Here is a 16,452-nt window from a genome sequence, read left to right as displayed (position 1 = left end):
CTGTATCAGTCTCTGCAGTAGCTTCCAGCTGCAACAGTCACTTCAGTTTCTGTTCAGTCTGACTGAGGGAGGTTTTTGTACGACGCTTTTTCACTGTGTGAACACATACTGACTGTTGATGACATGAAAACTCTGACAGTAATAAACTGCTACATCTTCAGTCTGGACTCCACTGATGGTCAGAGTGAAGTCAGAGTTTGATCCACTGCCTGTAAAACGACCTGGAATCCCTGATGCTCTATTGCTAGCATAGTAAATGAAAAGTTTAGGAACTCCTCCATCTCTCTGTTGGTACCAGGCTAAATCGTTGCCACCATAAACCCTCTGACTGGTTCTACAGTTGATGTTGACGGTTCCTCCCAGACTAGACCTCACTGATCCAGGCTGAGTCACTGTGACCTGGCCTCTGGACTCTGAGGATACAGAGACAAAAACATAAAGCAGCTTGATGGTTTTGTGGGCTTCATTTCAGAGGGACGGATGTTGATAGAGGAGCGAAGTTTGATTCTCTGGGCTTTACCTGTGAAGCAGCAGCAGAGGAGAGTCCAGATGAGGACGCAGATCAAAGTCATGTTTTTGATGAGGAGGATTTCTGTGGCTTCTGTTGTCATGAAGGACAGCTGTCAGTCATCCAGTCTTCAACTCTCAGGACTATAAACTCTCCCAGAGCACTGGAGCATGGTGCTGCTGATGCAAAGTCACTCTCTATGGAAATGCTCTGAGTGACTCCAACAGGGACTTGGATCACTCTGATCATGATGTTGATCAATGGATCAATCACTTCATACTTGGATATTGATCAGGAAGTTGTTGAAAGATTTTACAATTTCACTTTACTATATATCTTCTTTTGAAATATCTCTTATTCTCCGTTCAATTTTGAATCAGTTTTTTTTAGATCAGTCAGTTCTCAGTGTTGATCTGTAGTTATATCAATATTATATACATTTGGGTTTTTATCTGTATGAATGAATAAAATGTCTTGCATGTGCATGTTATCATATTAGCATTTCTATAAACCTTTCTCTCATAAAATTCAATGTAAGTCAATGTGACATTTTAAAAAGTAATTTAACATAAATTAACTGTAAATAAAAGTCTAAATTCAGTCATGTCGTTGCTCTGTGTTATTTCCAGTTTTCACAATGATCCAAACAGTGAATCACTGAGTTGAGTTAGTTTGTTTCAGAGTCAGAGAGCCGTGTCTCTCTACAGTCAGAGGTTTTTGTACGCCGCCTCAATGAGTTTGTATCACTGTGGTTGACGTTCGGTGGAGGAACCAGACTGGAAGTTAACTGTAAGTACATTTGACTCATTTAATAACCTCAATCTAGATTTATTGTCATTTATTTCATAGCTATAGATGTTACTGAAACATTTATTCTGCTCGTTGTTATTTATTTAATTGGGAGGTTCTGTAATGAGTGACATTATGTCTTCAAACTCAAATCTCTTTCACTTCAACATTTTGTCTCAAAAGAGATTTCATTTTACTGTTATTTTGTTTTTAACGTCTAAACTAAAGATTCCTCTGTGAAGAAAATCTGCTCCAATCTTTTTAAAGTTCAGACCAAACAGCTGACAAAACATTTCTCCTCCGTTTTACTGGATCTTTCTCAAATTTTTTCATGACTCATATTTTGTAGATCCCACTCTGTTCAAAGCTCACTGTTCTATTTAAACAGCATGATGTCTGAGTCTGATTCATTGGAGGAGTTTTAATGTGGAATTCAGTGGTTGACAATGTTCATGTTGAAGAAGCAAAGCAAACACACACCATCGAGGTCTTTTCTGTTAGAAACTGTTAAGATCCTGTAAAAGAAGAGAAACGTGACATTTTTCACATCGAATCAAATGTGTTGAAAGAGTCAAAGTGAGAATTAGTAGTTTGTAGATGAAACATGAAGACACCAGAGGAACAAAATGCCTCTTTCTTAGTTTCCTCTTTCGTCCTGAAACCTGTCTGTTGCCGTGGTTCAGCAGTGATGCCTGTCTGTTGCCACGGTTACCGAGCTGAGAGAGGGAAGTGAAAGACTGAAGAGCAGCTTCACCAAACTCCAGTTTGTCTGAGTTTTCTGTGTCTCTGTCTCTGCAGTGGGTAGAGTCCCCCCCTCCCTGACGGTGCTGCCTCCCTCCGTGGAGGAGCTGCAGCAGGGGAAGGCCACGCTCATGTGCCTGGCCAACAAGGGCTTCCCCTCAGACTGGAGTCTGTCCTGGAAGGTGGACGGCAGCAGCAGCATCAGCAACGGGGAGCAGAGCAGGAGCCCCGGGGTGCTGCAGAAGGACGGCCACTACAGCTGGAGCAGCACCCTGAGGCTCCCTGCAGACCAGTGGAGGAAGGTGGTCTCTGTGACCTGTGAGGCCAGCCAGGGCTCCCAGACTCCGCTCTCAGAGCACTGAGGAGAGACCAGTGTTCCCAGTCCTGACCTGACTCACTGGGACTCTCACACTGCTTTCACTCTCTCTCTGCTCTCTGGCTTTTCTTTCACATCTTCCAATAACAGGATTTACTGGCTTCTTGCTGTGTTTCAACGTTGTTTCACTGCTTCTAAATAATAAACATCTGCTCATCAACTCACTTGTTCTCATGTCGACTCTGTTCAGTCGTTTTCTTTCAGAGATGAGGAGAAAAACTGAGATGATCAAACACTTTGTGACTGAGTAAAGGAAGTGTAAGGTTCCATAATTTCTATCTCTATCCAGAATCCTGTTGATAAACTCAGTGAAACAAAGTGAACATCCAGATGTTTTAGTCTCAATCAATCTGAACGTCTCATGTCTCTAACAGGTTTCTGATCCAGTCAGAACAGATCTTCCTGGAATAATAAACCCCTGTGAACATTTCATCAAAACTTATCCAGTCATCTCACTTTTTCACTCATCATCTCACTAGTAGAACCTCCCTGGCCACTTTATTAGGTACACTAGTGACAACAGTCCTGCTCTAGATCTGGTCTCCATGAAGGTTGTGGTGTTCAGCTTTAGTTTCGAGTGACTGAGGTGTTCATTTAATTGTGTAATTTTGTACAACTACTGAACTGATACGTGTTCCTAATATTTTGACATAGTAGTCAGTGGGCTAGGCTAAATAACAGAAACACTTTCAATCCAGTTTAACAGCATCACAAGACCATTCACGTCAATCACCACCTTTGTGTTACTGTTTCTACATCAACTCAACATTATTTAGATCAGAATGAGTTCACTGGTGTACCTAATAAACTGGACAGGGAGTTATATATCAGCCACATTCAGTTTCCAGACTGTCTCATGTGTTCATTGAATGTTCTGTTTACTTTTTATTTCAGAGAGATTTAATAATTATCGAGGCAATGCAACGCGATACCTCTATATTGTTATTGCTTGGCGTTTATTCCGCTTATTCTTCTTCCGTAGCTTTTTCGGCGCGCTACTCGTCCCAGAATTCTGGAGCGATATGGACAATGATATATCAAGACTTGGGAATTGATCAGGAATGGTGTGCTACGACTTTTATAAGGGATTGATGAAACGGGGTGAGAATAAACGACAAAAAAGCGACAGATTTTTCCCATAGGAATGAATGGAAAAGCAAAGAAAAAACGCCAACATTCCAAAATCGCCTCGCTCGTTTTGCTGAATGATTACTCGGCCATGCTTTGGATTAGAGAAATTCTGAAAAGTTTGTACGAGGCACGACAAGTGTAGCTTTCTTTTCCACAAAACGGCGTTTTTGTACCTGCTACGGTTTGGTCGCAGTCGCAGTTTACGTTTGGGTGAAAAAAGCTGAAAATATGGTTTAACATGGGACCCTATGGCCGCACTCTAATCGCACTCTAGCCAGAGGATTTTACTGTTTTAACCGAAAAAAAGTGGTTCAAAGTTGTCTGGCGGCCACAAATTTGGAGCTACAGAAATAAAAAATACATAAAAACGTAGGAATTTGTGTTGGCTTTCCGATGGTGCATCTCTGATTCGTGTAAGTCCTACGGTTTGGACTCCCAGGCCCTTCCGAGCGAGGGGTGCGACCAACATTCTGCCCATCCGCTCGCATGTTAAATAAAGGTAGCATTTGGGGTGAAAAACGGCAACGCGAGGTGTTCTCTCTCTCATCACAGCGGCCACAGTTTTCGCCGTATGTGCGTGGAACCAACATTAAATCGAAGAGGACCCTTGTCTAACACTCACAATGAGTTCATTTTCCCCGTACGACCTATCGTTGGGGAGTTATGAACATTTGTTCGGAGGTCAAATCCTAGGGTACAGAGATAGCTACCCCCCACTTACATAAGAACTAAAGTTCTTATATAAGCTGTGAGAGAGCAGGGGAGGGGCCGTAACCATGGTTAAAGAGGAGGAGGGAGGAGCTTATAGTGACAGCATCATATAGGGAGGAGAGGCTAATTAACAGCAGGTGTGTACCTGCTCATCATGTTTGCTGCAGTACCTAAGGAGGGAGGCTTTCAGTAACACAACAGCTGTGCACCTGCTGACCATCATAATGGAACACTAAGTCACTCACACCGCCAAATCATTATGACCACCTTAGACATGGACAGAGAAGATGAAAGAGGCCAAATCTCACTCCACAGACACTCCACTGTAGCGTATGAACACCTGCTCCTTCCACACACTCGAACGTGCACCCAACACTGACCCCACATTCAAATATGTCTGCCAAAACATTATGACCACTCAGGCAATTACAGCAGTACAATGAGACGGGGACCGTTATTGATGCAACACTCGTGGGCCAGCTATGGTTCTGGTCTCTCTACCGACACAATGCTGGATCTCAGACAACCTGCCAAAACATCATGACCACCTCAGATGTTTACAATAGGAATTCGGCACAAGCAGCATTGCCTCGTTCAAAATTTCAACCTTGGGAATTTTCTAGTTTTTTATTTGTAATTTGAAGGAATTTGATAACTTTCAGTTTTTATCTATGAATTTAACTTTTCATCCTTCAATAGTGACTGAAACATTCTGCCTCTTTCAGGTTTTATTTCACTACAATGATGAAGTTATGTGATAAACTGAAAGTTGATATGAACTAATTGTCTATTAGAGACTAATAATGAGTTGGACTACAGACAACTGCTACTATCCATGATAACACACACTGAACATTAATCAATAGATGTGTTTTAGATGTTTTTCTTTTTAAATGTCACAGTTAAATATGATGATGTATGAAGTTTTTAACCAACGTCTGGTTTGTGTGTTCAGTGAACTGTATCAGTCTCTGCAGTAGCTTCCAGCTGCAACAGTCACTTCAGTTTCTGTTCAGTCTGACTGAGGGAGGTTTTTGTACGACGCTTTTTCACTGTGTGAACACATCCAGACTGTTGATGTAGTGATAACTCTGACAGTGATAAACGGCTGCATCTTCAGCCTGGACTCCACTGATGGTCAGAGTGAAGTCAGAGTTTGATCCACTGCCTGAAAAACGATCTGGAATCCTGATGCTCTAGTGCTAGCCTGATAAATGAGAAGTTTAGGAACTCCTCCATCTCTCTGTTGGTACCAGTATAAAGGATTGTAGCTAAAAACATTCTGACTGGTTCTACAACTGATGGTGACGGTTCCTCCCAGACCAGAGGTCACTGATCCAGGCTGAGTCACTGTGACCTGGCCTCTGGACTCTGAGGATACAGAGACAAAAACATAAAGCAGCTTGATGGTTTTGTGGGCTTCATTTCAGAGGGACGGATGTTGATAGAGGAGAGGAGTTTGATTCTCTGGACTTTACCTGTGAAGCAGCAGCAGAGGAGAGTCCAGATGAGGACGCAGATCAAAGTCATGTTTTTGATGAGGAGGATTTCTGTGGCTTCTGTTGTCATGAAGGACAGCTGTCAGTCATCCAGTCTTCAACTCTCAGGACTATAAACTCTCCCAGAGCACTGGAGCATGGTGCTGCTGATGCAAAGTCACTCTCTATGGAAATGCTCTGAGTGACTCCAACAGGGACTTGGATCACTCTAATCATGATGTTGATCAATGGATCAATCACTTCATACTTGGATATTGATCAGGAAGTTGTTGAAAGATTTTACAATTTCACTTTTATATATATCTTCTTTTAAAATATCTCTTATTCTCCGTTCATTTTTGAATCAGTTTTTTTTAGATCAGTCAGTTCTCAGTGTTGATCTGTAGTTATATCAATATTCTATACATTTGGGTTTTTATCTGTATGAATGAATAAAATGTCTTGCATGTGCATGTTATCATATTACCAGTTCTATTAACATTTCTGTCACAAAATTCAATGAAAGTCAATGGGACATTTTAAAAGTAATTTAACATGAAATTAACTGTAAATAAAAGTCTCAATTCAGTCATGTTGTTGCTCTGTGTTATGTCCAGTTTTTACAATGATCCAAACAGTGAATCGCTGAGTTGAGTTAGTTTGTTTCAGAGTCAGAGAGCCGTGTCTCTCTACAGTCAGAGGTTTTTGTACGGCGCCTCAATGAGTTTGTATCACTGTGGTACACGTTCGGTGGAGGAACCAGACTGGAAGTTAACTGTAAGTACATTTGACTCATTTAATAACCTGAATCTAGATTTCCTGTCATTTCTTTCCTAACTGTAGACGTTACTTAATCATTTGATCTGCTCGTTGTCATTTAATTTAATTGCAGGGATTATTGAATGAGTGACATTATGTCTTCAGACTCAAATCTGCTTCACTTCAACATTTTGTCTGAAAAGAAATTCAATGTGAAGGTTATTTTGTATTTATTCTCTAAACTAAAGTTTCCTCTGTGAAGAAAATCTCCTCCAATCTTTTTAAAGTTCAGACCAAACAGCTGACAAAACATTTCTCCTCCGTTTTACTGGATCTTTCTCAAAGTTGTTCACGTTTGTCACATTTTGTAGATCCCACTCTGTTCAAAGCTCACTGTTCTATTTAAACAGCATGATGCCTGAGTTGGATTCATTGGAGGAGTTTTAATGTGGAATTCAGTGGTTGACAATGTTCATGTTGAAGAAGCAAAGCAAACACACACCATCTAGGTCTTTTCTGTTAGAAACTGTTAAGATCCTGTAAAAGAAGAGAAACGTGACATTTTTCACATCGAGTCAAATGTGTTGAAAGAGTCAAAGTGAGAATTAGTAGTTTGTAGATGAAACATGAAGACACCAGAGGAACAAAATGCCTTTTTCTTAGTTTCCTCTTTAGTCCTGAAACCTGTCTGTTGCCGTGGTTCAGCAGTGATGCCTGTCTGTTGCCACGGTTACCGAGCTGAGAGAGGGAAGTGAAAGACTGAAGAGCAGCTTCACCCAAACTCCCAGTTTGTCTGAGTTTTCTGTGTCTCTGTCTCTGCAGTGGGTAGAGTCCCCCCCTCCCTGACGGTGCTGCCTCCCTCCGTGGAGGAGCTGCAGCAGGGGAAGGCCACGCTCATGTGCCTGGCCAACAAGGGCTTCCCCTCAGACTGGAGTCTGTCCTGGAAGGTGGACGGCAGCAGCGCAGCATCAGCAACGGGGAGCAGAGCAGGAGCCCCGGGGTGCTGCAGAAGGACGGCCACTACAGCTGGAGCAGCACCCTGAGGCTCCCTGCAGACCAGTGGAGGAAGGTGGTCTCTGTGACCTGTGAGGCCAGCCAGGGCTCCCAGACTCCGCTCTCAGAGACACTGAGGAGAGACCAGTGTTCCCAGTCCTGACCTGACTCACTGGGACTCTCACACTGCTTTCACTCTCTCTCTGCTCTCTGGCTTTTCTCTGTCTCTTTATTTCTACCATGAGACCAACTCGACATCATTATTCTTCAGCTTCTCGTGTTTTTCATATTTCAACACAATAAAGTTTTTTCTTCATGCCAAATATTTTGTCTCTGTTCTTTCTTCAACAACATTATCATCATCTTGTTTTTTAATATTTCCTGAATGCATCTCATCACAATCACATTTAATCTTTAGATGTAATTCATCAACTACAGGTAAACATCAGGTTTTGTCACTTTGCAGCTACTGTCTGAGGATCAGTGTCTCAGTTCAGGAAACTAATGAATTATATGTGTGTATTAAATATGTTTTCACAATCATTTTTAACCATTAAAAACATAGTTTAATTCTAATGAATTCAATGATAAATCATTTAGGTTTTATTTTGTAATTTGATAACTTTGAGTTTTTCTCTATAAATTTAACTTTTCATTCTTTAATAGTGACTGAAACATTCTGACTCTTTCAGGTTTTATTTCACTACAATGATGAAGTTATGTGATAAACTGAAAGTTGATCTGAACTAATTGTCTATTAGAGACTAATAATGAGTTGGACTACAGACATTGCTACTATCCATGATAAACACACACTGAACATTAATCAATAGATGTGTTTTAGATGTTTTTCTTTTTAAATGTCACAGTTAAATATGATGATGTATGAAGTTTTCAACCAACGTCTGGTTTGTGTGTTCAGTGAACTGTATCAGTCTCTGCAGTAGCTTCCAGCTGCAACAGTCACTTCAGTTTCTGTTCAGTCTGACTGAGGGAGGTTTTTGTACGACGCTTTTTCACTGTGTGAACACATACTGACTGTTGATCTCATGAAAACTCTGACAGTAATAAACTGCTGCATCTTCAGTCTGGACTCCACTGATGGTCAGAGTGAAGTCAGAGTTTGATCCACTGCCTGAAAAACGACCTGGAATCCCTGATGCTCTACTGTTAGCACCATAAATGAGAAGTTTAGGAACTCCTCCATCTCTCTGTTGGTACCAGGCTAAATAGTAGCTGCTGTAGTAACTGATGTAATAAACATTCTGACTGGTTCTACAGTTGATGGTGACGGTTCCTCCCAGACCAGACCTCACTGATCCAGGCTGAGTCACTGTGACCTGGCCTCTGGACTCTGAGGATACAGAGACAAAAACATAAAGCAGCTTGATGGTTTTGTGGGCTTCATTTCAGAGGGACGGATGTTGATAGAGGAGAGGAGTTTGATTCTCTGGACTTTACCTGTGAAGCAGCAGCAGAGGAGAGTCCAGATGAGGACGCAGATCAAAGTCATGTTTTTGATGAGGAGGATTTCTGTGGCTTCTGTTGTCATGAAGGACAGCTGTCAGTCATCCAGTCTTCAACTCTCAGGACTATAAACTCTCCAGAGCACTGGAGCATGGTGCTGCTGATGCAAAGTCACTCTCTATGGAAATGCTCTGAGTGACTCCAACAGGGACTTGGATCACTCTGATCATGATGTTGATCAATGGATCAATCACTTCATTGTTGGATTGATCAGGAACTTGTTGAAACATTTTACAGTTTCACTTTTAATCATAACTTCTTTTAAAATATCACCTTTCTTATTCCCCGTTTATTTTCAAGACAGTTTGTTAGATTAGTCAGTTATTAGTGTTGATCTGTAGTTATATCAACATGTTATACATTTGGGTTTTAGTTGTTTGAACAAACAAAATGTCTTTCACATGCATGTTCTAATATTACAGTTTTATATACATTTCTGTCTGAAAAATCAGTGAAATTCAATGGGACATTTTAAAAGTAATTTAACATGAAATTAACTGTAAATAAAAGTCTAAATTCAGTCATGTTGTTGCTCTGTGTTATTTCCAGTTTTCACAATGATCCGAACAGTGAATCATTGAGTTGAGTTAGTTTGTTTCAGAGTCAGAGAGCCGTGTCTCTCTACAGTCAGAGGTTTTTGTACGGCGCCTCAATGAGTTTGTATCACTGTGGTACACGTTCGGTGGAGGAACCAGACTGGAAATTAATTGTAAGTACATTTGACTCATTTAAGAACCTCAATCTAGATTTCCTGTCATTTCTTTCCCAACTGTAGACGTTACTAAATCATTTGATCTGCTCGTTGTCATTTCATTTAACTGCAGTGATTCTTGAATGAGTGACATTACGTCATCAGACTCAAATCTGCTTCACTTCAACATTTTGTCTGAAAAGAAATTCAATGTGAAGGTTATTTTGTTTTCATTCTCTAAACTAAAGATTCCTCTGTGAACAAAATCTCCTCCAATCTTTTTAAAGTTCAGACCAAACAGCTGACAAAACATTTCTCCTCAGTTTCACTGGATCTTTCTCAAAATTTTTCATGTTTGTCACATTTTGGAGATCCCACTCTGTTCAAAGCAAACTGTTCTATTTAAACAGCATGATGCCTGAGTCAGATTCATTTGAGGAGTTTTAATGTGGAATTCAGTGGTTGACAATGTTCATGTTGAAGAAGCAAAGCAAACACACACCATCGAGGTCTTTTCTGTTAGAAACTGTTAAGATCCTGTAAAAGGAGAGAAACGTGACATTTTTCACATCGAGTCAAAGTGAGAATTAGTAGTTTGTAGATGAAACATGAAGACACCAGAGGAACAAAATGCCTCTTTCTTAGTTTCCTCTTTCGTCCTGAAACCTGTCTGTTGCCGTGGTTCAGCAGTGATGCCTGTCTGTTGCCACGGTTACCGAGCTGAGAGAGGGAAGTGAAAGACTGAAGAGCAGCTTCACCCAAACTCCCAGTTTGTCTGAGTTTTCTGTGTCTCTGTCTCTGCAGTGGGTAGAGTCCCCCCCTCCCTGACGGTGCTGCCTCCCTCCGTGGAGGAGCTGCAGCAGGGGAAGGCCACGCTCATGTGCCTGGCCAACAAGGGCTTCCCCTCAGACTGGAGTCTGTCCTGGAAGGTGGACGGCAGCAGCAGCATCAGCAACGGGGAGCAGAGCAGGAGCCCCGGGGTGCTGCAGAAGGACGGCCACTACAGCTGGAGCAGCACCCTGAGGCTCCCTGCAGACCAGTGGAGGAAGGTGGTCTCTGTGACCTGTGAGGCCAGCCAGGGCTCCCAGACTCCGCTCTCAGAGACACTGAGGAGAGACCAGTGTTCCCAGTCCTGACCTGACTCACTGGGACTCTCACACTGCTTTCACTCTCTCTCTGCTCTCTGGCTTTTCTTTCACATCTTCCAATAACAGGATTTACTGGCTTCTTGCTGTGTTTCAATGTTGTTTCACTGCTTCTAAATAATAAAGATCTGCTCATCAACTCACTTGTTATCATGTCGACTCTGTTCAGTAGTTTTCTCTCAGAGATGAGGAGAAAAACTGAGTTGATCAAACAGTTTGTGACTGAGTAAAGGAAGTGTAAGGTTCCATCATTTCTATCTTTATCCAGAATCCTGTTGATAAACTCAGTGAAACAAAGTCAACGTCCAGATATTTTAGTCTCAATCAATCTGAACGTCTCATGTCTCTAACAGGTTTCTGATCCAGTCAGAGCAGATCTTCCTGGAATAATAAACCTCTGTGAACATCTCATGATAAATCATCCAGTCATCTCACTGTTTCACTCATTATCTCACTAGTAGAACCTCCCTGGCCACTTTATTGGGTACACTAGTGACAACAGTCCTGCTCTAGATCTGGTCTCTATGAAGGTTGTGGTGTTCAGCTTTAGTTTAGAGTGACTGAAGTGTTCATTTAATTGTGTAATTTTGTACAACTACTGAACTGATATGTGTTCCTAATATTTTGACATAGTAGTCAGTGGGCTAGGCTAAATAACAGAAACACTTTCAATCCAGTTTAACAGCATCACAATGATCAACCAGGTGAATCACCACCTTTGTGTTACTGTTTCTACATCAACTCAACATTATTTAGATCAGAATGAGTTCACTGGTGTACCTAATAAACTGGACAGGGAGTTATATATCAGCCACATTCAGTTTCAGACAGTCTCATGTGTTCATTGAATGTTCTTTTTACTTTTCATTTTAGAGAGATTTAATAATTATAGAGGCAATGCAACGCGATGCCTCTATATTGTTATTGCTCGGCGTTTATTCCGCTTATTCTTTTTCCGTAGCTTTTTCGGCGCGCTACTCGTCCCAGAATTCTGGAGCGATATGGACAATAATATATTAAGACTTGGGAATTGATCGGGAATGGTGCGCTACGACTTTTATAAGGGATTGATGAAACGGGGTGAGAATAAACGACAAAAAAGCGACAGATTTTTCCCATAGGAATGAATGGAAAAGCAAAGAAAAAACGCCAACATTCCAAAATCGCCTCGCTCGTTTTGCTGAATGATTACTCGGCCATGCTTTGGATTAGAGAAATTCTGAAAAGTTTGTACGAGGCACGACAAGTGTAGCTTTCTTTTCCACAAAACGGCGTTTTTGTACCTGCTACGGTTTGGTCGCAGTCGCAGTTTACGTTTGTGTGAAAAAAGCTGAAAAATATGGTTTAACATGGGACCCTATGGCCGCACTCTAATCGCACTCTAGCCAGAGGATTTTCCTGTTTTAACCGAAAAAAAGTGGTTCAAAGTTATCTGGCAGCCACAAATTTGGAGCTACAGAAATAAAAAATACATAAAAACGTAGGAATTTGTGTTGGCTTTCCGATGTTGCATCTCTGATTCGTGTAAGTCCTACGGTTTGGACTCCCAGGCCCTTCTGAGCGAGGGGTGCGACCAACATTCTGCCCATCCGCTCCCATGTTAAATAAAGGTCAGATTTGGGGTGAAAAACGGCAACGCGAGGTGTTTTCTCTCTCGTCACAGCGGCCACAGTTTTCGCCGTACGTGCGTGGAACCAACATTAAATCGAAGAGGACCCTTGTCTGACACTCACAATGAGTTCATTTTCCCCGTACGACCTACCGTTGTGGAGTTATGAACATTTGTTCGGAGGTCAAATCCTAGGGTACAGAGATAGCTACCCCCCACTTACATAAGCACTAAAGTTCTTATATAAGCTGTGAGAGAGCAGGGGAGGGGCCGTAACCATGGTTACAGAGGAGGAGGGAGGAGCTCATAGTGACAGCATCATATAGGGAGGAGGGGCTAATTAACAGCAGGTGTGTACCTGCTCATCATGTTTGCTGCAGTACCTAAGGAGGGAGGCTTTCATTAACACAACAGCTGTGTACCTGCTGACCATCATAATGGAACACTAAGTCACTCACACCGCCAAATCATTATGACCACCTTAGACATGGACAGAGAAGATGAAAGAGGCCAAATCTCACTCCACAGACACTCCACTGTAGCGTATGAACACCTGCTCCTTCCACACACTCGAACGTGCACCCAACACTGACCCCACATTCAAATATGTCTGCCAAAACATTATGACCACTCAGGCAATTACAGCAGTACAATGAGACGGGGGACCGTTATTGATGCGACACTCGTGGCCCAGCTGTGGTTCTGGTCTCTCTACCGACACAATGCTGGATCTCAGACAACCTGCCAAAACATCATGACCACCTCAGATGTTTACAATAGGAATTCGGCACAAGCAGCATTGCCTCGTTCAAAATTTCCCCTTGGGAATTTTCTAGTTTTTTATTTGTAATTTGAAGGAATTTGATAACTTTGAGTTTTTATCTATAAATTTAACTTTTCATCCTTTAATAGTGACTGAAACATTCTGACTCTTTCAGGTTTTATTTCACTACAATGATGAAGTTATGTGATAAACTGAAAGTTGATATGAACTAATTGTCTATTAGAGACTAATAATGAGTTGGACTACAGACAACTGCTACTATCCATGATAACACACACTGAACATTAATCAATAGATGTGTTTTAGATGTTTTTCTTTTTAAATGTCACAGTTAAATATGATGATGTATGAAGTTTTTAACCAACGTCTGGTTTGTGTGTTCAGTGAACTGTATCAGTCTCTGCAGTTAGCTTCCAGCTGCAACAGTCACTTCAGTTTCTGTTCAGTCTGACTGAGGGAGGTTTTTGTACGACGCTTTTTCACTGTGTGAACACATCCAGACTGTTGATGTAGTGATAACTCTGACAGTGATAAACGGCTGCATCTTCAGCCTGGACTCCACTGATGGTCAGAGTGAAGTCAGAGTTTGATCCACTGCCTGAAAAACGATCTGGAATCCCTGATGCTCTAGTGCTAGCCTGATAAATGAGAAGTTTAGGAACTCCTCCATCTCTCTGTTGGTACCAGTATAAAGGATTGTAGCTAAAAACATTCTGACTGGTTCTACAACTGATGGTGACGGTTCCTCCCAGACCAGAGGTCACTGATCCAGGCTGAGTCACTGTGACCTGGCCTCTGGACTCTGAGGATACAGAGACAAAAACATAAAGCAGCTTGATGGTTTTGTGGGCTTCATTTCAGAGGGACGGATGTTGATAGAGGAGAGGAGTTTGATTCTCTGGACTTTACCTGTGAAGCAGCAGCAGAGGAGAGTCCAGATGAGGACGCAGATCAAAGTCATGTTTTTGATGAGGAGGATTTCTGTGGCTTCTGTTGTCATGAAGGACAGCTGTCAGTCATCCAGTCTTCAACTCTCAGGACTATAAACTCTCCCAGAGCACTGGAGCATGGTGCTGCTGATGCAAAGTCACTCTCTATGGAAATGCTCTGAGTCACTCCAACAGGGACTTGGATCACTCTGATCATGATGTTGATCAATGGATCAATCACTTCATTCTTGGATATTGATCAGGAAGTTGTTGAAAGATTTTACAATTTCACTTTTATACATATCTTCTTTTAAAATATCTCTTATTCTCTGTTTATTTTTGAATCAGTTTCTTTTTTTTTTTTAGATCAGTCAGTTCTCAGTGTTGATCTGTAGTTATATCAATATTCTATACATTTGGGTTTTTATCTGTATGAATGAATGAAATGTCTTGCATGTGCATGTTATCATATTACCAGTTCTATCAACATTTCTGTCACAAAATTCAATGAAAGTCAATGTGACATTTTAAAAGTAATTTAACATGAAATTAACTGTAAATAAAAGTCTAAATTCAGTCATGTTGTTGCTCTGTGTTATTTCCAGTTTTTACAATGATCCAAACAGTGAATCGCTGAGTTGAGTTAGTTTGTTTCAGAGTCAGAGAGCCGTGTCTCTCTACAGTCAGAGGTTTTTGTACGGCGCCTCAATGAGTTTGTATCACTGTGGTGGACGTTCGGTGGAGGAACCAGACTGGAAGTTAACTGTAAGTACATTTGACTCATTTAATAACCTCAATCTAGATTTCCTGTCATTTCTTTCTTAACTGTAGACGTTACTAAATCATTTAATCTGCTCGTTGTCATTTAATTTAATTGCAGGGATTATTGAATGAGTGACATTATGTCTTCAGACTCAAATCTGCTTCACTTCAACATTTTGTCTGAAAAGAAATTCAATGTGAAGGTTATTTTGTATTTATTCTCTAAACTAAAGTTTCCTCTGTGAAGAAAATCTGCTCCAATCTTTTTTAAGTTCAGACCAAACAGCTGACAAAACATTTCTCCTCCTTTTTACTGGATCTTTCTCAAAGTTTTTCATGTTTGTCACATTTTGTAGATCCCACTCTGTTCAAAGCTCACTGTTCTATTTAAACAGCATGATGCCTGAGTTGGATTCATTGGAGGAGTTTTAATGTGGAATTCAGTGGTTGACAATGTTCATGTTGAAGAAGCAAAGCAAACACACACCATCTAGGTCTTTTCTGTTAGAAACTGTTAAGATCCTGTAAAAGAAGAGAGACGTGACATTTTTCTCATCAAGTCAAATGTGTTGAAAGAGTCAAAGTGAGAATTAGTAGTTTGTAGATGAAACATGAAGACACCAGAGGAACAAAATGCCTCTTTCTTAGTTTCCTCTTTAGTCCTGAAACCTGTCTGTTGCCGTGGTTCAGCAGTGATGCCTGTCTGTTGCTACGGTTACCGAGCTGAGAGAGGGAAGTGAAAGACTGAAGAGCAGCTTCACCCAAACTCCCAGTTTGTCTGAGTTTTCTGTGTCTCTGTCTCTGCAGTGGGTAGAGTCCCCCCCTCCCTGACGGTGCTGCCTCCCTCCGTGGAGGAGCTGCAGCAGGGGAAGGCCACGCTCATGTGCCTGGCCAACAAGGGCTTCCCCTCAGACTGGAGTCTGTCCTGGAAGGTGGACGGCAGCAGCAGCATCAGCAACGGGGAGCAGAGCAGGAGCCCGGGGTGCTGCAGAAGGACGGCCACTACAGCTGGAGCAGCACCCTGAGGCTCCCTGCAGACCAGTGGAGGAAGGTGGTCTCTGTGACCTGTGAGGCCAGCCAGGGCTCCCAGACTCCGCTCTCAGAGACACTGAGGAGAGACCAGTGTTCCCAGTCCTGACCTGACTCACTGGGACTCTCATACTGCTTTCACTCTCTCTCTGCTCTCTGGCTTTTCTTTCACATCTTCCAATAACAGGATTTACTGGCTTCTTGCTGTGTTTCAATGTTGTTTCACTGCTTCTAAATAATAAAGATCTGCTCATCAACTCACTTGTTCTCATGTCAACTCTGTTCAGTCGTTTTCTCTCAGTGATCCAAGGTCAAACTGAGATGATCAAACAGTTTGTGACTGAGTAAAGGAAGTGTAAGGTTCCATCATTTCTATCTCTATCCAGAATCCTGTTGATAAACTCAGTGAAACAAAGTCAACGTCCAGATGTTTTAGTCTCAATCAATCTGAACGTCTCATGACTCTAAATCATAGGTCTTCAACAGGTGG

The 16,452-nt window shown here is 41.7% G+C and overlaps 2 pseudogenes and 3 gene segments (V, D, J or C); 2 read left to right on the top strand and 3 right to left on the bottom strand.

Annotated features, from left to right (window-relative positions):
- Positions 1-90: 90 nt before the first annotated feature.
- LOC125020342 lies at positions 91-572 on the bottom strand. The segment is given in 2 exon segments: positions 91-413; positions 521-572. Coding segments are annotated over 2 exon segments (375 nt in total).
- A 4,733-nt stretch (positions 573-5,305) lies between these two features.
- Positions 5,306-5,786, bottom strand: LOC125020341 (annotated as a pseudogene).
- Positions 5,787-9,570: 3,784 nt separating this feature from the next.
- LOC125020340 lies at positions 9,571-10,992 on the top strand. The segment is given in 3 exon segments: positions 9,571-9,582; positions 9,671-9,726; positions 10,516-10,992. Coding segments are annotated over 3 exon segments (393 nt in total).
- A 2,729-nt stretch (positions 10,993-13,721) lies between these two features.
- Positions 13,722-14,203, bottom strand: LOC125020339. The segment is given in 2 exon segments: positions 13,722-14,044; positions 14,152-14,203. Coding segments are annotated over 2 exon segments (375 nt in total).
- A 702-nt stretch (positions 14,204-14,905) lies between these two features.
- LOC125019795 lies at positions 14,906-16,223 on the top strand (annotated as a pseudogene).
- The last annotated feature ends 229 nt before the right edge of the window (positions 16,224-16,452 follow it).

The sequence above is a fragment of the Mugil cephalus genome, chromosome 14, assembly GCF_022458985.1.
Source record: "Mugil cephalus isolate CIBA_MC_2020 chromosome 14, CIBA_Mcephalus_1.1, whole genome shotgun sequence".
In the NCBI taxonomy this organism is placed as follows: domain Eukaryota; kingdom Metazoa; phylum Chordata; class Actinopteri; order Mugiliformes; family Mugilidae; genus Mugil; species Mugil cephalus.
Note: the sequence above shows the minus strand (reverse complement) of the source record. Positions and strands in the feature narration are given on the sequence as shown.